At 37.4% G+C, this 22,570-nt stretch overlaps 2 protein-coding genes across 4 annotated transcripts in view; both read right to left on the bottom strand.

The window, feature by feature from the left end:
- The window catches only part of LOC125185241 (probable serine/threonine-protein kinase PBL11), a 31,173-nt gene extending 29,794 nt beyond the window's left edge, over window positions 1-1,379 (bottom strand). Inside the window, exons 1-2 of the mRNA XM_048081748.1 lie at window positions 1,188-1,379; window positions 6-466 (exon numbers count right to left, since the gene is read on the bottom strand). Of these exons, the coding sequence (XP_047937705.1) occupies window positions 6-465 (460 nt within the window). The 5' untranslated portion in view covers window position 466; window positions 1,188-1,379. The remainder of the gene's footprint in view (window positions 1-5; window positions 467-1,187) is intronic.
- Window positions 1,380-7,241: 5,862 nt separating this feature from the next.
- LOC125219077 lies at window positions 7,242-22,284 on the bottom strand. 3 transcript variants are annotated; one of them, XR_007176076.1, is made up of 4 exons: window positions 21,987-22,284; window positions 21,732-21,902; window positions 21,033-21,619; window positions 19,136-19,433 (listed from the first exon to the last, which is right to left on the bottom strand). XR_007176076.1 is itself a non-coding variant. In XM_048120941.1 (3 exons), the coding sequence occupies exons 1-3, from the start codon at window positions 22,227-22,229 to the stop codon at window positions 7,448-7,450; spliced, it is 495 nt and encodes a 164-aa protein (XP_047976898.1). In that variant the 5' UTR covers window positions 22,230-22,284; the 3' UTR covers window positions 7,242-7,447. The 3 variants fall into 3 exon arrangements, 2 of the variants coding, with proteins under 2 accessions (XP_047976898.1, XP_047976897.1); XM_048120941.1 differs by lacking the exons at window positions 19,136-19,433; window positions 21,033-21,619 and adding an exon at window positions 7,242-7,528; XM_048120940.1 differs by lacking the exon at window positions 21,033-21,619.
- Between the last annotated feature and the right edge of the window lie 286 nt (window positions 22,285-22,570).

Below are 22,570 nucleotides of genomic sequence, written 5' to 3'. Positions count from 1 at the left end.
TGGATGTGGATTAGGAGGCAGCGGAAGCGGCCCTGACATATCAAGCGGGCCACTAGAATTTATCATCTTAAAACTCGTCGTAGCCTTAAAAGTATTTGTGCCACGGGGCGACGGTAGAGGAAGAGGCTGAGAACTTGGTGAATTATATTCTTTCATTGACCCAAGATGACTCCCAGACTCTCCCTGTTCCTCATATTCTGTAGATGCAAGTGCATCTTGTTCTGCAATATCAAGACTTGAAGGTGCTGATAATGCACGTGCCCTGCTACTGCTTACTCTATTAAAAGACTGAACAGGTTTTACTCTGGTTTTAAAACTTGGTGGCGCAGACTGTAAAGAACGTGTCTGGCACTGGGGTTCAGGCAATGCAGTCGGGGAATGCTCCTGTGGATTAACACGTTTAACATAGATTTTCTTCTCGGGTTTCTTCTTCTTCTTACTCTTTAAAACCGTAAAGCAACCCATGCTGCAAGAGAAAGATAAACAAACTTCAGGAAGCAAGTTCCTGCCAAAGGACATTGTATGAAAGGCATTTAATATGCTAGCAAACTATATATCTGATTCTCATTACAAATCGATCAAAAATGTTCCATTCTGCATACAAGAGAGTACCAAAATTCTGCAACTATTGGAGACTGATTTTAAAGAAGAAAAAACTTATGCATTTAACCATATAACTTAGCTTAGCAAGAAGTGAAGTTCGTATCACATAAATATCAGCAATTGGATTTCTAATTGAACTTTCCTAATGGAAACACATAATTGATCATAACAATTATGCTAAACAGAAAAAACTAAAAGCACTAAATCTTTCAGCATTTCTGTTCATTTACCAACGCCCAAAATGGTTGGTGTGCTCAATCTGATTCCAAAATATCACATAAATACATTCATAGTCGAATTTCGTGACTCGAATTTATTAAATTCTAAAGATTTGTGAAGCAAATTAAGAACTTGCCATGTTTTTAGTCCAGCTCGTAGGGTAGACACAAACAAGCACACAGAGTAATGAAATTGAAATCGAGTCCAAGATCCAGATTTTCACCAATAATAACAATATGAAATTCAGAGAAATGTATTGATTTGATTAGATATTCCGCCCAAATTCCAGACTAATTCGCCGCGAAATGGCAATCACAAAGCGAAAGGTAAATTAATCAGCAAAGAAAGAGGAAAAGAGAACTAACAGGAAGGCGAAATTCAGCTGAAACTTGAGCTCTTTTTGGGGGAAGAATTGAATAATTTCTATTACTTATATCCACGGAATATACAAGCATCGATGATGTAAAATATCCAATTCTAATAGATGAGGTGAAATTTCAAAATTTGCAACTTCAAATTTAGTGGAAAGAGAAGAACCCTACAGGCAAGTCAAATGAATACAGATGTGCGCTGATGATTACCATCCTTTTTCCTCACTCTCTTTTTGTTTATGTTTTTTTTTTTTTTTTTTTTTTTCAAATTCTTTTATATTACTCCCTCAGTAAAAAAAATAAAAAAAATAACTCCCTGCACTGTGAAATAGGCACGAGTTTTAGTGCAAAATTGATAAGGTAAGAAAGACTATTATTGGTGGAGAATGAGTCTCACCTCAATAAAAAGAAAATAATTTTCAAAATTAAAAAGTGCATATTCTCGTGGGACGGACTAAAAAAAAATATTTTTGTAGGACGGATGAAGTAATATATAAGACCTAGATCTCATTAGATATGAAACATTTGCTTGCAGGCCTGAGATTTATATAGTGTTATTTTTTGAGTTCATGAGAAGCGAATAAAATAAGAGAGATAAAAAAAATTAGAGACGATGTTTTTATTTTAGGAAACATTTTATTTTTAATGGAACAATTAAGAAAGGAAAACGTTTCATTTTGATGAGACTAAGGAAGTGATGAGGCTCATTTAATGCCTTGGCTTTTGACTGTTTTACCCGCTTTTTTAAGAGACAATACATGAATTTCGAGTTTAAATGTGCAGGTTTACTATTAAATCAGTTACAAGAAGCAACTTGACCAAGAGGATAAAAAAGTTTGGAGCAAAAATACAATTAAATGTCTACAAAACTGATCAAGTGGAGCATAATCAAATTCGTGCAGCGTTTGCGTGATGCGGAGCCAGTCAAAGGCAAATCACTGAAGAGGGTTGATGCAATCTGGACGAGAGACTACACCATGAACTCAGAGTGAAGAAGGAAGTTGAGCTGAATAAAATCCTAAGGGCAAAGTTGTCCAGTTAAAGGAGAAGTAACTCTAGGGATTTGTGTCATACTGCCCTATAAATAGAAGGATCAACATGAAAGGAAGAGAGCCTTGATCCATCCAACCTACCACCTCCAAAAACCTTCGGCAACCAGCCGAAGGAGAAGTTCAACCATGCCACTTCCATTCCAGCCGACGTAGTCAGCCAAGCAGCAGTTCCGACGTTATTAAGAGTTTAAGCATTTCGTTTCCGTTTTCATTTCCATTTTCGTTTCTAGTTCTAGGCTTTTGTCTAGATTTCAGTCTTTCGTAGTTAACTTGTAGTTGATCTTCAACTCGTTGTTTAGTTGTACTTTGATTTCGTTTATGCCTTGCTTTCCGATCTTGCTTTAGTTCAAGTTATTTAGTTGTTTTGTTTGGTTTGCCTTTCGTATTTCAAGCTAAGATCTGTTGTTGTTTCGTGCGAGCTTCATTTCAAAAGTAGATCTACTGTTTTCTTAAGTGTTTGCATGTTTTTCTTTGATTTCATTGCATGATTCCAAGTTGTTCTGTTCAGTAAGCTCTTATCTGTTGGTCAGTTTGATTGATCAAGGTGAATCTGGTTTCGTTTGTGTTTCCGAGTTCGATCTTGCATTTTTACGTTTTCGAGCTTAGAGATTCAACCATTGAAGCTTGGTGAAGAAGAAAATGTCCAAATCAAGTCTGGGACCAAAAATATTCCTTATGCTTTTAGTACTTGTTACTTTTTTAGCTTTCGCTAGGTAGTTGGTTAGGGTTAGTAAGTTTCAGTTTTCTGCTTTTCATTCCAGGTGGAAAAGTAGTTAATGCCGTATATTTTCGCACATCATTTCAAGTCATGGTTTAGTTAAGTCACCCCCGACCTCCTGGTCAGTTTAAGTTTAACATCTGTTTCCATTTCACTCTTCTTAGGTTAGTCTCAACCCCATAAATTGTGGTAGCAAACCCGTCAAGATGTCAAAGCGACTATACACGTCCTCTCCATCTCTGTGGGATCGATCCTTACTCCGCTATACTAGCCAGTAGAAGTGGGTTGAGATTTTTGATACGGGTTTAGGCATAGATTCAACGACAAAACTAGGTCTAGATACTCTCTTGGCCAAGTTGAAGCACCGCGACACACACATAATCTATATATTTGCACTAGTGCGCACGTTAAGCCTAGACGGGTCCTATCAGGAAGTAAAAATTTACTTCCCTGTCTATCATATAAAGAATTACTTTGACTCAACACGTATTTTAAGAAATTTATTGACTTTATAAAGAAAAGTTAATGGAGAAAGTAAACGTAATGTGAGACCCATTTTTAGGACTGTGAGCGTAAAAATTAATTGAAATATGAAATCAGCATACCAAAAATAGAAATAAATAAATGGTTCTTTAAATCATGGACAACCCAAAATTACAGAATTATACTCCCTCCGTTCCCAAAAGATTGAAAAAATTGTAAATGACGTGAGATTTAAGGTGCAATTGATAAAGTAAGAGAGAGATGAGAAAAAATAAGAGAGAGAGGAAAAAAGGTAGTGAAATGAATGCTAGTGGATTGTGGAGTCCATATTATAATGATGTATATGATTATTATTTGTTGAATAACTTTCCATATTTAGATTTTGTCTAATTTATGGGGATGACTCAAAATGATAAAACTAGTCTATTTATTTAGAATAGAGAGAGTAATTTTTAAAATGGTGGATGAAATATTTTTTTATCCGTTCAATACATTGAAAATCCTCTAGCTCTTTTGCTCTTCTTCTTATGTCTTCTGTCGTTTTGGATTACTCAAGTTAAATCGCCAAACCGATCCAGCTAGCCAGGTGTATGTCTTCTACCTGCAAAATGCCGGTGAGTGGATCCAGCGGAGATTTAGACTGGTCAACTTGATTTAGATCCGACTTGAGTGAGAGCTCAAAAGCGTTTTCAAAACTCTAACCCACAATACTATTAACTAGTATAGGGAAGTAAGGATCGATCCCACAGAGACGATGTGTTTTACATTTGTTGCAGACACGAATGGGAATGGCTGCAGCCACGTTTTCCAAGGGGTGAGTTAAGTTAAACTACTTGACTTGAGAGACTAAACTAAATAAACTGATCTACTATCTAAAAGGAATAAACTCTACTTGATCAACTCATCATGAAATTTCTTAAAATGGACAAGCAGAATAAAGTAGAGGACTGCCAATCTCCTGCAAAGCGTACGATAAAGTAAAACTTTTCTAACAACTTCATCTTTATCACCGAATCAACATGAAAAATAGAGCACAATCAGATCTTTGAACATTTGCGAACAACGAAGCTATCATAATGACTTGTGAATTTAAATCTACCCCTAATAACTAAACTACACTTACGTTAATAAGAAACTAAACTACACTTATGTAAATAAGAAACTAAACCATAGTCATCAGGAATAACAACTCATCTATCAGATCTAAACATCCTAAAACACTACATCCATAATTTTCTTCGCAACTAGACAAAACATAAATTTAAAACTCAGATCTAACCAGATCGAACCAAAACAAAACACTTGAGCAAAGATATGCATCAAAAATCGGAAATCAAAAGTAGATCAGAGAATTTATGCATGATAACAGAACATTCCAACGAGAATGGAAATCATAACACTAAATTTACTGAATCCAAACATCAAGAGTTTGCAACAAAAGGCATAAACTGAAAATAGACATAAACAAAGACAGAAATTGTTTCATCGCCCCTTATCGAAGTGGAATTACATAACCAAATGCTTAGGGTGAATGAAACCAACACTAAACTAAACTAGAATGGAACCAATTGTGTATGTGATAGAATTCAGGAAGATGAAGTAATATGAGCTCCGATTTCAGTCCTAAAAGATAGCTGAATTCCTAAAAAGTTTCTCCATGCGTATACGTGACCCCCCCTCTCCACTCGTACTGGGCTTTCTATACATAGAGAGGCGTAGGGCTCTGATCCCTAGGGTACCATCCTCTCAAAAATGTCATTCCTGCCCTTCACTTTTGTGGTGGCGTCTTTAGCTCTATCTCCTATGCGTAAAGCTCCTGCTAGCTCTGTCTGATTCTGACTTGATCAACTGAGCACTGTAGTTTTTTTTTTGACTTCATTTCTTGATCCGCTCGTCCGTTGAACTGATCTGTTCATTTTTTGAATATGGCGGAATTCACACACACCTGGCTCATATTTGCATGTTAGGTTTACAGATTTGAGTGTAGTTTTTGATGGGGTTTGGTGTCCCTTGCACAGCGGAAGACTTGTACAAAACAAATAAATCAGACACGGATCTATTTGACCGATTATGCGATTAATCAATTCACAAGTTAAACAGATAATTGCATGCTAGAACGCAAATAATTCATGCTTAGAAAATATAAATCCTAAACATGATTTCTACGGTTTAGGGTTACCGATTTTGATTCTCCAAAGAATCGACGATTGCTTGCGCCTTCTCCACGATGATCTTCAATACTAGACCATGGATCTTCTGACTGGTTCCCGAACTGTATCTCGATATCAGGGTGGACTGATCTTATCAAAATACTAGGACTCGAATAAAAGAAGACAGAAATTTCTCAAGCACTATGGAGTCAAAATACTAGGAGTCCCGATTTGTAATTTTTCCCTGTTCGCAATTAGTAGTCTCGATTTGTTTTTACTATAAATGATAAGTATGTTCCACATTTCACTTACTCCATTCACATAATGTGAATCAAATTGGAGTTTTTTTTTTGTTTGCTAAAATTCGCATTTAAGATTAAGATTAGACCCAGTTTGAAACAACTTCAGGCCAGGAGTTAAGTTTGAACAAGATACAAGAATGGGTGATAAAAAGGTCTAAAACAGGTAAACAAGACAAAAGGAAGAGTTTGAAATAAAAAAAAATATAGCCGGAAGTGAGTCACTAAGTTCAACATCAAGTCAAACCCAACGACTCACTGGAAGCTCACTGGTCTATCGACCATAATTGGCGACTTGTTGTGTTCAACACCATGTTGGTGTTGAACTCAACATCTCGCTGGAGACCTTCTGACCCCAGAAACGAAGCAGAGTTCAACACCATGTTGAACCTAGCGACTCTCTGGGACGCATAGACGAGCCTTCTCTATTCAAACTCGAACAAACTTGAGCTAAGAGTATAAATAGATCTGGTATACATTTTTAAAGCACGCTTGTAAAAATAGAGAAAAAGACATTGAAGAGTAGAACTTCCATCCAACTATGACTTGTACTCCATGATATTTGATATGCTTGGATTTTGCACTATTTTAAGGTGTTTATTTGGTCTGTTTTGAGTGCTAAAGTTGCATTACATGTCCATTATTTGCATATTTTATCTATTTTGGCATTTTAACGTGTTTTGTGAGAAATGTGCAAAATAGAGCCTAAAAAGATAACAAAAAGTCGAAGCTGAAAATCTGGAGTATTTGAGACAGGCAGCGAGTGCTGGTCGCCAACGACCGCTGCCCTTGTAGCGGTCCGCTTCGGAAAATTAGAGCTGAAAAGAAGAACACGTCAGCGACTGTTGGGTTGTGTGCAACGACCGCTCAGTTAGATCCAGTAGCTACGGAATGATTGCCTGTGAGCACTGAAACAAGTGCATCGACCGCTGATCGAGATAGAGAAGCTACAGATGATTTGCGGTGATCGCTGAACATTGTGTAGCGGCCCGCTAGGAAAACTCGGCGCATAGAAATTGCCATATTTTCTCTCCAAGACTTACCATACTAGAAGAAAGATTTACCATATCAAGGCACACAACTTGGAGGCTATAAATACCCCCTCAAGCTTCATCATATGAACCTTTTGCTACATAATTTCCAGAGCATAATATTTGAGAGTTCCTGTAACGCCCCAGAATTTTGTTCCTTTCCTTCGGGATAAATCGGATTTATTAGCTTAATTAATTTCCGTTTAGAAGATGTGTAATCGTACATTCCTCGTTGTAATTCGACTTTGGAGTAATTTAAGTATCTTCGTTGAAGGAAATAAAGTGCAAGGAAAATTTAAGTTTCAAGAATAAAAGTGGAGAAAATGCTTTATTAGAGAAATGTGGATACACCGTGAAGAAATAGAAATACAAGGATTATGGAAAGTACAAGTCTTAAACATGCATACAATGCTACAAGTTGTGGGACCCATTTCCCTTGCATGAATTTAGGGAGTACAGTAAGCCTAAAGGAGAGGGGCTCAAGGTCTAATGCTTGACCATTAGCTAACTCTAGCAATAAATCAAAGTAAGAAGTTTAGTAGATTCTCTCCATCCCTCTCGGTCCTTGCACCACATGAATCCAACTTTTGACAACTATATACCTGTCATGATAACACAAAAGAGGGGTTAGAAGATATGCCAACCAAAATTTCAAGGTTTAGACTTAGCAAGGAAAGGGTAAGAATCTACAAGCTCCTGCAGGAGCCTTTGCAAAGTGTCAAGAGTCAAGAGTCAAGATATTCAAAATCTCCAAGGAAAGGAGTAAAGACAATTGGTGACTAGGAATGAGCTCATGATAGAGCCAAAAGAGAACATATAGTACAAAGCAAACATCACCAATATCAGTCAAAATAAGACTCCCCAAGGTTATCATGAATTAGGCAATGGATGCTAAATATACCAGCAAGAAAGAAGGAGAGCTAGCAGCCCAAAATAGGAGCCTTTGCCTCCAAGTCTCAAGCACAAAAGGCCAAAGATGGAAGCCTATATAAGCAGCCCCAATCTCCTTCTCCTCCCCTCATTCTCAACACTCTATAATTTCACCAAATAAGTCAAGGAATATAGCAAGGGAGGGAGGAGGAGCAAGGAGGAGATTTTGAGGCTGGACATCGGTCCCATCCGAGAGGATTCATCAAAGTGAGGTAACAACCTCAACAACCATCTCCATCGCATCATGTAGATCAACCACAATAGATAGCCAATAACTTAGATTCTTAGAAGCTCAATAGAATATTCATAACAGTAGCAAGCATAAAGAACCAAACATCAACAGATGGTACCAATGCTTAGTCAAGTATGGGATACTCCCAAATCAGTAAACTACAAGTATGACAATCATAGAAACAAGACTAAGTGTAGCAAAAACAATAGCAAGCTCCTTCCAGTGATTAAGTACAACCAAGTTTCGAATCAATAAGCACTAGAGAGCCCCCAAAGCTTTGTTTTTATTGTAGAAATTGAGTAGAAGGGGAAGGGGAGGAAGCTTAGCTTAGGCGGAGGGGCTGCCGGGCGACGAGCAAGCGTCGACGGAGTCCGAAAATTTCCGCGGAGCAGCTGCAGGCCGCGGCTGAGAGAGAGAGAAGGAGGCGATGCCTCCTCTCTACTGCTGGGTTCGCCGAGGACGCCGGCGCTGGACGGAGAGCGCTCGTCGGAGAACGCTGAGGCGAGTTCGCCCGGCGACGCAGGTGAGGCGCGATTCCGCCGAGGAAGAGAAGGGACGGAGAGAGAAGATGATGGAGCAGCGGCGGTGCGTGCTATGCGCTGCCGGCGACGCAGAGGAGGCGCCGACCGGAGCAGCGGCGAGCACGAGGATGAGACGCCGCCGGGTTCTTCGATGTGATTTTAATTTGGGGATTTACTGTGGGGTTAAATGATGAGAAGAGAAAGGGTTTTAGGAGAAGAAGGAGGGAGCTCCGGCAACGCCGGAGATGGCGATTCGCCGGAGAGGTCGCGGGGCGGAGAGTGGAGGAGGCACCGCCATTTCTTCTCCGATCTGGTTTTCCCCAATTCTTGATTTTGAGAAATGTAGGAGAGGAAGAGAGAGTTTGACCGATGGATGGAAGGGAGTCTAGATTTGGACTTTGTAATATTATGTTTGGGCCTTAGTAATTGATTAAGAGGTTGGGCCAAAGAAATTATTGTTGTTGGGTCCCTATTTAATTAAGTTTGGGCCGTAAGTATTTAAATAAAAGGGAGATTTGGGCCTAGAGATTATAAAATATTGGACTCTAGTTTTAATTGAGGGATTGCTATTTAATTAGTGGGCCGATGGATTTACTGTTTGGGCCGAGAACTCTTAATTTTGGACTTAAGAAGTTATTTGTTGGACGGGATTAATTTAAGGACTTGAGTTGGAGCTCAATTGATTAATTCCCGAATAATTTGCTAAGTTTCCGAAGATGGAAGATATTTAACTGCGAGATGCGAAGGGCCGACCGGCGTCCTCCCGCGACGCCTCGGACGGCTGCTAAGGAAATAGGAGGAAAGAGAGACGACGTTCTCGAGCCAGGAAAATAATTAAGTTTAATAAAGAAGTGTTATTAATTAAATTTCCCGATTTAATTAATATGCAAGTTTCTAAAAATTTCCTAGAAGTGAACGAAGGATAAGAGAATTAGTTAGGGGCATGCATTCCTATAAGTATGAGAACTTCTTGAGTCTTATTAGTACGTTGTTTGCTTTCAAAAGGCTATATCTGCGAGTAAAGGCGGAGTGGGGAAAAATCAATTTAAGGAGTTTTAAGTAAACGAGGTGGGCTTTCTATTTAAGATACGATTGTTGCCTTTTTGTTTAAAGTATGGTTTTTATGAAGAGTGCCAAGGTGATATGAAAAGTACAGTTTACGTTTACAGTTTCATGAACAATATTTTATGATGAGTGCTATTTACATCAAGTGAAAGTGATGTTATTGAGTTATGTGACATTATGTGTTGCTTTACGGGCGCTTGTGAACTGTCAGCCTTCGTTGATATTTTGTCGGCTTTGACCGATAGAAATGAGTTTTAGTCGAAAATGTTTATGAGGAAAGGAAGTTTTTGAAAGTTATGTCAAGCCATGTTTTGTTTTGAACTTTGCCTATCTGATTATCTAGCAAAGGCGATGTCCCTACTAGACCATGAGTTTGAGAATTAGTTTCACCAGGAGTTGTGAATTAGTTTCACTAGGAGTTTGTGAATTAGTTCCACCAGGAGTTTGTGAATTTACTTCACCAGGAGTTGTGAATTAGTTGCACCAGGAGTTTGGAGTTTGTGAATTCATTTCACCAGGAGTTGTGAATTCGTTTCACCAGGAGTTGTGACTTCGTTTCACCAGGAGTTAGTTCAGATATGGCATAAGTTCTAGGAAAATATTTTGACAGATTGCTTTTGAAAAAAAAGGAAAAGGGAAAATGTTTTAGTGTTCTCGGATCTTTTACTTAAAATCCCGAGTTTACTTAGGAGTGACTTGACAAAATTAGTTTTTAGTAAAATATATTTCGGCACGTGTCCACTGAGTACACCAAGTACTCAGCCCTACATATGTTTTAAAAAATGTGCAGGTTGAGCAGTGATGACGGCGGGCGGTGTTGAGCATAAGATCCTTCGATAGAATAGTATTTGGATGCGTCGTGTCTCCATACACGATGTCATCTGCTCTTGACTCTTCCGCTGCAATGTAAAAGTCGAGATTTCATTCTCTTGTACCATGCACTCTGATTTATATATATTCCAAGTTATTTCAGTTCAAGTTCAGTTGTGCCACAGTTTTCCCCTTTCTTCCCCGCTTCTTTCATCCTCCCCTAGTCACGATCAACCGGGCTTTCTATCCTTAGAAAGTGCGGTCGTGACAGTTCCTTCCACTGTTCATCAAGATCCAAGGTGTTTGAAGTGCGGATTCAAGAGATGATCAAGACTACAAGTTTAACATTTGGGTTCTATTGTTTTAGTTCTTATATTTTCTCTGTTTTCCCTAAAAACTATTTTTTTTTGATTATTCAATCATGTGTAACTAAACTCATAGAATTCGAGGATGTGTTAGTAATGACTTTGGTTTATACAGTTCCTGTTTATTTAATATCCGCTTTGTTCATTACTTTGCTTCTATTCTAAGTGTTGGATAATTACTTCATGTTTGAGTGACACATTCTATGATGATCTATTGACTTGCAATATATTTGTGAGAGGAGGTTTGCGAATTAGAAGAACTTAATTGACGTTACAATCAGTTTCCCTTAAAACGATACTGTTAATTGAAAGGGAGAACATTAGGAGTTTTAAGAGCTTTTAGGAGTTGTAAATCTAGGATTGACGCCCTTAGTGTCTGTAATCTACTTTGTGCCGCATGGACAATATTTATGTGATTCGTTCTAGTGAAGCATGAACTATGCTGGGGTGTTGTATTTGGAACTTTTATCTCCATAAATGTGAAAGCACATCCCATGAATTCCCTTTTCTCATCTGGATTTTCTATGTGAATTTATCTGTGATTGTTTACTTCTTTCTTTGTTTTTATAATGTTACTTTCAAAACCCGATTCTTTGTTTTTCAAATAGTAAAAGAAGCTTAGTAGAAGATAGACAATCTGCGATAGTTTTTCCCGTGATCGATATCTGGGTACTGACTTTTAGCTATACTATATATACTTTGTATACTTGTAGGTTTATTTAGTGCTAATAAAAAGTGCATCAATGATTTACGATCACGATGTGGGGCTAGTTCTTTAAATTAATCTTAGTTTGTAGAAGGGTTCGCTAAACCTGTTTTCCATATACTGATTAATTTGAGTTTTCTTGTGTTCATAAGTTTCTCTCTTCTTTCTATTAGGCTTATTTAATGTGTGTTTGTAGTAACATGTCCTTTATTTGATGTCTCTTTACTATTGTACATGCCCGATGAATAGTACATGCCCATTTAGGCTTTTACCGTAATGCATGCTCTTTATCTCGGGTCTCTTTAACTTAGAGTTAGGAGCTAACATAGATTGGAAACCCTATGAACTAGAAGCGTGTGAGGTTATAGTTAATAGGATGAATCGTTAACCTATTTTTGGTGCATACTATGCATCTTGTAGGGGTGATAAGTTACTAAGGTGTTGTCTATGCATCTTGTAGGGGTGGGTGATGGATTAGTGAGTAGAGTTTGGGAAAATAATTAGCTTATCCTCGGTGTACCATTCTTTGATCAGTGATCAGCGGAAGAGTCTAAGACTCTCGTGGATCCTTGAAACACAGAATCTTAATTTCGAGATAGGAACATAATCTCAACCCGAACCAAATTCGGAGTAGTTATCCCATCTTGTCGTTAATCCTGTAACATAGTCTCAGTTTAGTTAACGTTTAAGTGACTATACCTATCCAGATGTAATCGAATCCTTCGTGCTGTGGAATGTGTACATGGACTGCCAATGTGCATGTGAAAAGTGAAAACTTACTAATGGAATAATCGACTGCACTGACCAACTAACTACCCAGATAAACTGAAAAAAGTGAAAGGACAGAAGTAAAAGGTGGCTAAAGGCATAATGTGGTCCCAAACTCTTGCAAAGTGTCTTCTTCATCAAGTAACAAAAACTAGGAAAATCTAGAACTCCACGGACGAAAGCTTGAAATCGAAATTATAAAACCAGATCTAGATTCCATAATAGATTAAGAACACCAATTCATGTAGAAATCCACTACTATGTACGTTGACCAACATGCAAGGTGACGAAAATGAACTAAACACAGATCTCATGCATTTCCTAAAGATTACACCGATCAATTCATGTAAACACTTGAGAGACTCCTAGATCTAATTAGCTATGGGAGTGGAATTGAGCTAGTCTCCAAGTGTCCTCCTTCTTCTTCCTTTGATCTTCTATTTATAGGTTGGCTTGCCTCAATCTCTAGAGCTTCTCTTCTTCTGAAGTAACAATTCTGCCCTTCCCAATAGTTGATTGTTTCCTTGCAATTCCCTTCCTTTTCCTGCTCAAGCTCTGTGGCATGCATCCTGTTCAAATTGCACCATTCTAGCATCATTTTCACTTTACACATCTTCGACCCCTTTCTTCCTGACTTGTACCCTAACCTGCACACTTTAGCAACTTTCTTGCACATAATATCCGATTAAGCAGATCATCCTAACCAGTAACCAAGGCTTAGAAAATGACTTGTCAATGATGTTTCTCAAACATTTAAATGTATAGTAGACAAGTTGTGAACGAAAAGTCTAATAGAATGTGACGACATTAATAGAATGCGACGCTATCGTTTTTTGTAGAAGAGAAATAGAATTTCACAACCTTGATAGGCTTTGACTACCACTCTTGAAATGTTGCAGTGTCAGTCTGCATGTTTTCTTACCATAGGAAATAAACGACACTGGTGTGGTATAACAATGAAGGATTCTTATTCTTTACTGAAAGACAAGGTCTAGATGATTGTTGTTTCATAATCATTGTTCACATGATTATACCAAATTGATTATGCACTACTTTGATTTATCAAATTGTGCGTTTTTCGTAATCCAAAAATCTTAATATCTTGGATAGTGGTGATCAATATCTAGAGGTTCAAGTATTTTTATTGCAATGAATCGTGTGTTGGGTGAGTCAAGTTTGATAATACCCTCAAGAGGTGTTCAAAAAAGGTTTTATTATTCAGTAATCAGATTAGTTGGAATTTATTCCATAATAATACTACTCCCTCCGTCCCAGGATGACCCTTATTCCTTTTTGGGGTGTCCCAACATATTCAAGTCATTTCTATTTATGGTAAAAATTTACTTTACTACCAACTCCACTTACACCACTAAACAACATCTCCTAAATTCCTGTGCCCAAAAGAAAGGGGTCTAATATCTTGGGACGGAGGGAGTATTACTTTACTCTTTCTCTACTTTAACTACTTATAATTATTTTTCCAAAACGAGTGCAAGAAATGAAATGGCTCTACTACTGCAGAACGAATGGAGTTGTAAATAATGTTTTTGAAGTAGACAATTCTTGGAAAAAGGTATTAATTAATTAATGTTAAATAGTAGACAAATTAATTAATGGATATTTATATCTTAAAAATGAGAAATAATAAATTAAAGAACTAAAGCCACGGATTACTCCTAATATGGACAGTTAATATTATTTTATGTAGTGACTGGTTATAATATTCTATTCAGCTTGTATTTAATCGAAGCTCAATTTAATTAGTAAAAGATCAAGAGGTTTGGTGACAAACTCATAGTTTAGGATGTTTGTATGGGTGATTGACACAAGTTGTTGAGTAATTTGAGGTGTAAAGTTTAAGTTTCATCCACTTATTTGCTACTTCTTAGAGCTAACGAGTTTGTCGAAGTCTTTAAGCAAAAACGTGTTAAACGAGTTTTAACGGGGTTGAACGGGCCAATACAGAGAGTTTGCCTGCCCTATCGTTTTCTAGGCAAAGAAATGCCCACTAGAGTGTTCTGGCGAAAATAGAATTGGAGTTCCAGAGAATGTTCCCGGCCAGGGGTTTTCCTTGAAAAATGGGATATCGAGAGAATGCGGCGTTTTCATATATGAAAATTGGTTGGTCGGGCGATTGCTACTGACGCCCAATTTTGCCCACTTTTCACATACTCGATCCTATAACTCACACACACACAAATTGATCCAAATCGAAGACCTAGAGTTGATTTGATGGCAAAAGAGTTTCACCCATCCAAGAGTATTGAAGGAAGAAGACTTTCCACATCATTTCCACCTATTGGAAGTTCCTATTCCCTTATTTACTATGTTTTCTTCTATTTCCTTAGATGTTTTGTTGGATATTTTAGTGTAATTGGATTAACTTGATTGATTGGTATTATCATAACGATACATCATATAAGTATGGAGGGTGCGGAGTGCACACTTATTTGAATTTGTTATGATGTTAAGAGCGAAGCCCCTGAACAGATGAACGGGGGTCCGGGGGCAGCGCCCCCGGATAGCGGGGTCCAAGGGGCAGAGCCCCTAGCTGGGGTGGAGCTGTATAAGAAATTCATCCGAAAATGTAATTTCGGAAAAGTAAAAGGACCAAGTTGCAATTTCCAAAACCTTTAAAATTCTGTTATTTTCGGTTAGGAAATGAACAGATGCGTCTGTTCATGTTTATAAACCGATCCGATCGTTATTTATGGTTATGATCATCTTCAACAATTGTATTCGAAAAGTTCAAACCAATCTTCTGAATTTTATCCGATCGAATAGTTTGGTAGAACTGTCAAATTGATTTGATCTGAAAGTGTTTATCACGACTTTTAGATATCCGTTTTTGTGTTCTATATATTGAATTTCCACAACATGTTTCTTGTGTTATGGATTTGAATATGAGTTACTAAGTTCTATCCAAGAATGACCCCCGGGAGCCAAAGTTTAGTTGACTTTCCATGAAGTCCGAGCATCCACTGCTTTGATGGCCTAGAGATAAACCATGGTTGGGACATTTTTTCAACAAAGCATTTAATCTTTCCCCTGCTTTGAACATCGACTCTTGGCTCTTGATACTAAAGTGAGAGATCTCTGCCTAGAGCTTAGAAGGAACAACCTCTCTAAGAACTTTTATTCCATTGTAGTTAGTCATTTTCTTATTTGACAAAATATAGTGGGCCATTGATTTCATGGGCCCTTTTCCTCCATCTAATAGGTTCCAATACTTCTTATTGGCGTGAACTATGTATCGAGGTGGGTGGAAGCCATTTTTACCAAAACCAATGATTCAAAGGTGGTGATCAAATTTGTCCAAAAAAACATATTCATGCAATTCGGCATACCACGGGCTATAGTAAATGATGGGGGCTCCCATTTTCGAAATAGGTGAGCTAAAGGCAAGGCATGGAGTGAAGCATTGGGTGACAACTCCTTATCACCCACAAGCTAATGGTCAAACTGAGTTGGCCAATAGGGAGAAGAAGAGACTCAATTCCACTAGACACCCAAACTTATATTCCAAGCCAAGGCAAGGGTAAGTTTGAAAGAGTGTGAAATTGGGGCGGACCTCTACTAATCTGGCGGGTGATGAGGCGGCCACCAGCTGGCAATGAAGTTGGCTAGTAAAGGATTATGATTTGTAATTATGTTCAAGATTAAGATAGGGCTAACGTGATGCTCTCCTATTACTATAACCACTAAGAAGATTCAAGGAGACTGCGAGCAAGTTCTAGAAACATATTACATAGTTGATGAAAAATCACACAAATACTTTTTTTCTTTTTTTTTAGAAAAGATATGGTCTTAATCCTCACAAGGTACTTTTTGGCAAAAGACAATCCAACGAGCAATTCACTTTAGACAAATCACAATTAAGAAACACAAGTCAAGCTAAATCAACAAGTTTTCGCAAATATTTTTTACCACATTTCATCATAGGCAACTCATCCAACAAACATGCTTAGTTCATCTTGCAATATCACTCAATTACCATTCAATTTCATCCAAGGGAGTTCACAAACAAAAAAAAAATATTAAAAAAACCACAACACCCAAAATAAAAAGATAACTATACTACCAACACCCACACAGAATGCCATCATATCAGTTTAGAGTACATGCCATGATCACTTAAATCACCACGAATTACATAACAAGGAGTCACAAAATAGGGAGAATGGAATAGAAAGAGACTCGATCTCACTAGACACCCCCAAAACTTATTCAAAGCTAAGTCAAGGATAATTTTGAAAGAGTGTGGAATTGGGGCGTCCTCAACTGATCTAGGGGGTGATGTGACGGCCGCTAGCTGGCCATGTAGTCCTGCTGTTACTGTAAGAGAGTGGCCCATCTTTCATCGTACTAGGTGTAGAAATTCCCAACTGGGGCATTGATGCTCGGCCATTGATCATTGCTCTGTTGGCGCCACTGAGCTCAATTGTCTTCTCACACCTGTTCATTCAGCTCCACGCTGTCTAGCTGTTGTTGATCATGGTGATATCCTTCTCAAGTCTATTCCCGTGGTTTCTCTGTCCTAAGGTGCTTGGCCTGGCCCATCTTCTATTTGCTGGGTTGATGCGTCTTCATTCTTCTCTTCTTCTCCTTCGTAATCACTTGAGCTCAAGCTCACATTCACATTCCCCGGGGTTTTATGCTGTCGGGGTCGGGGGAAAATGATCATCTGCCTTTCACTTCAAGTAGACCTAGCTGCGCCTATCCGAGTCTGATCACATAAGTTCTCTCCAGGAAGGTTATGTCCAATAACAGGGTTGAAGACGTGCCATGATCACCAATGTCGGATTCCAAACCTCCCAGTGCTCCAACAAGGTGGAGTGCCTATGGTAGATACCACTGCACCAACACACAGTGTACCTAAGTTCAGGGTGGTTGATCATAAATTGGCCTAAGTTCAGGGGTGGTTGTTTGTACAAGATCTACCACAATAGAAAGAGCTCATCTCTGTTATACTTCCGTGCTATACACGGGCAAACATATGTCTTCTGAAGGGATACGCAAGACGGAGTTCCTAATAGAAGAACCTTTTGCCCTGTTGGCGGCACAAAACTTCTTTTTGTTTGTAATGTCCTTCAACTTTGTTTGTACGGTGACTGAACTCAAACAACATTTTGGTAACCTCCCCCGTGAATCCAAATATTTCCTTAAATTGTGCCATCGGCCCCTAAACCCTAAACCCTAAACCCATTGGCGTGTTAAAACATTTTGGTAATTTCTCCCGCGGGTATAGACTTGAGGAGGATATCACCCGATCAACAACAGACTAGACAACGTGAAACAGAATGAACAACAACTGCGAGAGGACAATGGAGCTTAGTGGCACCAACAGAGCAGTGATCAATGGTCGAGCATCAATGCCCAGTTTGGAATTTCTATACCCAGTATGATGAAAAATGGGTCACTTTTGTGCAGCAACAGGACTGCATGGCCAGCTGGTGTCTAGTGAAATTTATCACCCGCCAGATCAGTAGAGGTCCACCCCAATTCCACTCTTTCAAACTTATCCTTGCCTTGCTTTGAATAAGTTTTGGGGGTGTCTAGTGAAATTGAGTCTCTTTCAAACCCTTCTCCCTATTTTGTGACTCCCCGTTATGTAATTCGTGATGATTTGAGTGATCTTGTATCTAAAATGATATGATGGCATTTTGTGTGGGTGTTAGTCGTATAGTTATCTTTTTATTTTTAGTGTTTTTCATTTTGTATGATTTTTGTTGTTTGTAAACTCCCTTGGATGAAATTGAATGGAAATTGGGTGATATTGCAAGATGAACTAAGCATGTTTGTTGGATAGTCGCCTATGATGAAATGTGGTTAAAAATGTTTTGCGAAAACTTGTTGATTTAGCTAAGTGAAGTCTTGTGTTTCCTAATTGTGATTTGTCAAAAGTAAATTGCTCGTTGGTTTGTCTTTTGCCAAAAAGTACCTTGTGAGGATTAAGACCATATCTTTTCTAAAAGAGGGAACATCTTTTTTTGTCCACGAACTTTGTCAAAGTATCATTTTAGGTTCTTGAACTTTGAAAATATCATTTGAGGTCTGCCAACTATGGGTTAATATCAATTGAAATACTTTTATACTATTTACAAGTTTTTCTAGACAAAAATACCCTCAATATTTTTAAGGGTATATATTTTTAATAAACTTATCATATACTCATATTTTTAATAAATATCTTTACTACCCCCTTCGTCCCGCTTAAGATGACACATTTTCCTTTTTAGTTTGTCCCAACTAAGATGATACATTTCCTTTTTTGGTAACTTTCTCTCTCCAATTAATACTCACTCCTATTAAAATATTCATCTTAGCCGGGACGGAGGGAGTATATATTTTTGATGAATTTTCTAAACATAATTTGACCTTCAATATTATCACTTAATTTTGTGACATGCAAGAAAAGATCCTTACTCAATTTTTTATTATTAAAGAAAAGTTCTTTAATTGATAATATTGAAGACCAAATTATATTTAGAAAATTCGTAAAAAATATATTGTAAAGATATTTATAAAAAATATGAGTATATGATAAGTTTATTAAAAATATATACCCTTTGAGGTATTGATGGTATTTTCGTCCAGAAAAAAACTTGGAAATAGTAAAAAAGTACTTCAAATGATATTAACCAATAGTTGATGGATCTCAAATGATATTTTCAAAGTTCACGGACCTAAAATGATACTTTGGCAAAGTTCATGGACAAAAAAAGATGTTCCCTCTTTCTAAAAAAAAGGAAAAAAAAATTGTGTGATTTTTCATCAACTATGTAATATGTTTTTAGAACTTGCTCGCAGTCTCCTTGAATCTTCTTAGTGGATATAGTAGTAATAGGAGAGGACGTTAGCCTTATCTTATTCTTGAACATAATTGCAATTCATAATCCTTTACTAGCCAGTTTCATGGCCTCGCGGCCGCCTCATCACCCGCCAGATTAGTAGATATCCCTATTGAACAACTCAGTTTGACCATTAGCTTGTGGGTGATAAGGAGTAGTTACCTGATGCTTCACTTCATGCTTCACTTGCTAAGGCTGCCTCTAGCCACCTATTTCGTAAATGGGAGTCTCCATCACTTATAATATAGCTCGTGGTACACTGAATTGCATGAAAATATATGTTATTGAACAAATTTGATCACCACCTTTGAATCGTAGTCCACAGTTAACAAGATGTATTAGAACCCCATTAGATGGAGGAAAAGGGCCGATGAAATCAATGCCCACTATATTTTGTTAAATAAGAAAATGACTCAACTACAATGGAACAATTCAAAAAGAATTACGACTCAACTACGAAGGGACGAATAAAGTAATTTTTAGATTTTCTTTAAATAAGAAAAGACAAGACAAGGGACATGGTTTCTTTAGATTTTAATTATCCTATTTGGATAAGTTACCAATGTAAATGGTTGTATTTATGTGCTTATGTGCTGAGTGAATTATTATAATTGCTTTTGCATCTTTTTAGGGGGTGTTCGATTTGCAAGATTGTATCCCAAATTAAATATGTAGTCTGTTTGGTTTATGAGATTCAATCTGACAATCTAATCCTAAGTAGATAATCATGGGATAATTATTCATAACTAACCTCATTACTAAAATAATCTCACAACTCAATCCTAGATTGTATTTTGGTATTATTTAATTTAGGAAACCGAACACCACCTTAAGAGATTAGAAAATACTCCATCCGTCGCACTTTTCTTTTTCATCATCTGTCCCAACCAAGATGACCCCTTTCTTATTTAGGAAATCTTGAAAATACTCAATTTATCTTTCTACTTTCTTACTTTATTCATCTCTTCTACTTTTAAACACTCAACAACTTTTTCTCTCTCCTACTTTAAACATCAACAACCTGTTATCTCTCCTACTCTATTCATCTTTCATATTTTTAAACTCCTAACAACTTTCTCTCTCTCTTCCTAAACACTTTAAGTTTGCATGCATAAAATCCTGTGTTGCCCAAGAAAGGATCATCTTCCTTGGGGTGGAGGGAGTATAAAATTATATATCGTCTCTGTAAAAAGATTTATGTGTGAAGTTATCTTGCAACTTGAGAAGATAAGTGGAAGTTAGGATCCTACAGACATATTTACTACTCTTTACGTTCCATAGTAGTGGAGTCATTTTGTCATTTCGGTACGTTCCATAGTAGTAGAGTCACTTCTCTTTTAGTAAAAGTCAACACATTTCTTCTCACTTACATTACTCTCTCTTAATTTATTCTCTCTTCATCTCACACTCCTTTTCATTTCCTATTTTATTTTTTCTTTATTTAACTCACTTGACACAATTTTTCTTAAATCACGTGCCAAAAAGAACTATCTCTACTACCGCGGAACAATGAGAGTAAGATGGTGACCTTAGAGAAGTTAAAGAAGGTAAAGTTATGCATAGATTCAATTGGACTTGAAAGTGAAAGAGAATGTCAGGAGTGGATGTACTTTCAAGTGAGAGATTGTTGGGTTGTGGAGCCTGTATTTTGGGCACGTGTGTCCCTAAATTGTGGCCGTCTATTTTCTCAATATGTAGAGTTGTTTTCTCATTGTAAATCCAGGATTCGGCATCTCACCTATACGTAGTTTCACATCTTATCGAATTTGGTAAACGATTCCTCATGCTCCTCTTTTATATTTGTGAGTACGTGTGTCTAGTTCATAACAAAAAGAACACCATGGGTGTGGGGAATTACCTGGTGTGAGGGATGGAAATTCAGGTGGCAGGATGAAACTCCAATTGCTATATCTCTTACTCCTTGCTTTATTTGTGCTTGATTGGGGATGGTGTGTAAGTGTAAATAAAAAGATGTGAGATACTTCTACTTGCACCATGTCTATTCTTTCTCATTCTACCACAGGCAGGGAGTTGTGGGGAACACCTCTTGCTAGGACTGACCTCTTGCACCATGGTTCAGTGGTGAAGTGTGGGAGTATTAAAATGGGGTGTATCATGTTACATGGTTATGAAAGATTCAACTAGAATTCACTACAAAAACAGGCATCAAATTTGTCCCAGAACAAGTACTACAAAACACAATCAATCATGAGAGTAGGATGAAGAAAAGTATGAAAAGGGGATAAATTTATTAGACTTAAAACAAAAAGATTAGGCAGAATGTAAATAAACAAAGGTGGAAAATGAATTGAGCAAATCCATAGTAGTCCCGAAATATTCTACTATATCAATGATATTTTCTTTTTAAATAAATATTTTCTCATTCAAGTACATGATACATATCATAAAATCTTCCCACTATCCAGAAAACTCTTGAAAAATAACCTGAAAAATATCATTGTATTTAATTTACAAATAAAAAAAGGGAGAAAAGTCATGCTGTAGGAGTGGAGGCCTAAAAACAATAAATGCATAAATAATAAACAGATTAAATTACCTTGAAAAATTGGTGCAAGAAAACAGCATAATTCCAAATCACCCAAACAAAATTCCACAAAAATCTTGTACGGATATGAGATCGCAGCAGCAAAATCAGGAAACAGCTCACCGCCGCGAAAAGCAGAAACCGAAACCGAACTCCAAATTTTCTTCTCCCAAACCAATAATTCTTCAAACCAAAGAAGTAAATTCAATAATTGATACACATCGCAAGACGAAATTGAAACTAAAAATGAGGCCAAATCAGTGTTACCTCTCGATCTAGCCAGATCTTGGATCGGGATCGCTTGCGGCGAAAACCGTTGAACATCCGCAGGAATTTGAGGTCTGGAAATTTTCGTGATTGGGGTTTAGATTCGAACTCGAATGTATAGCGGCGGAGCTTGAACCTGAGTTTGCAAATAGGCAAGATTTTGGAATAATTGAAATCGAAAATGAAATTGAATCGCTTTGCCTTTGCTCTGAAGCTGAGCGTCCATGGCTGCAGTTGATTCATCGATTGAAGCAAAACGCTGCATCGAAATTACATTTATGGCCGCATGTCCCAACCAACTAGCCGTTACAATTTGGAGTGGGAGATCTTTTTTATCAATAGCTTAATGGGCCACCAAATATTTTAAACCAGTATAAAGTCTCTTTTTTGTCCTTAACATAGATTTTATGATTTTCGTGTACCATTATCTTTTGAATTATTTGGTCCATAAAAAAAATGGGTCACATTTAGTCCGAAATTGACGGAATCACGGAACTGTTAAAATTTAACGGTCAACAATTTTTAGATCGATTTTGACCAGATTAAGAGTTTTATTATGTTTAATTAATGGCTAATATATAATT

Source organism: Salvia hispanica, chromosome 4 (genome assembly GCF_023119035.1).
Source record: "Salvia hispanica cultivar TCC Black 2014 chromosome 4, UniMelb_Shisp_WGS_1.0, whole genome shotgun sequence".
Lineage (NCBI taxonomy): Eukaryota > Viridiplantae > Streptophyta > Magnoliopsida > Lamiales > Lamiaceae > Salvia > Salvia hispanica.
The sequence above is the reverse complement of the archived record's forward strand: the minus strand, read 5'-3'. Positions and strand labels throughout refer to the sequence as shown.

Excerpts from the sequence above, each read along its gene's own strand:
- LOC125219077 (XM_048120940.1), bottom strand. The coding sequence starts at position 22,229 with ATGAATCAACTGCAGCCATGGACGCTCAGCTTCAGAGCAAAGGCAAAG. Across the intron at positions 21,903-21,986 it reads AGATCTGGCTAGATCGAGAG|AATTATTGGTTTGGGAGAAG; the intron begins GTAACACTGATT and ends TTTGGTTTGAAG. Across the intron at positions 19,434-21,731 it reads TCTTGCACCAATTTTTCAAG|TGTACCACGAGCTATATTAT; the intron begins GTAATTTAATCT and ends CATGCAATTCAG.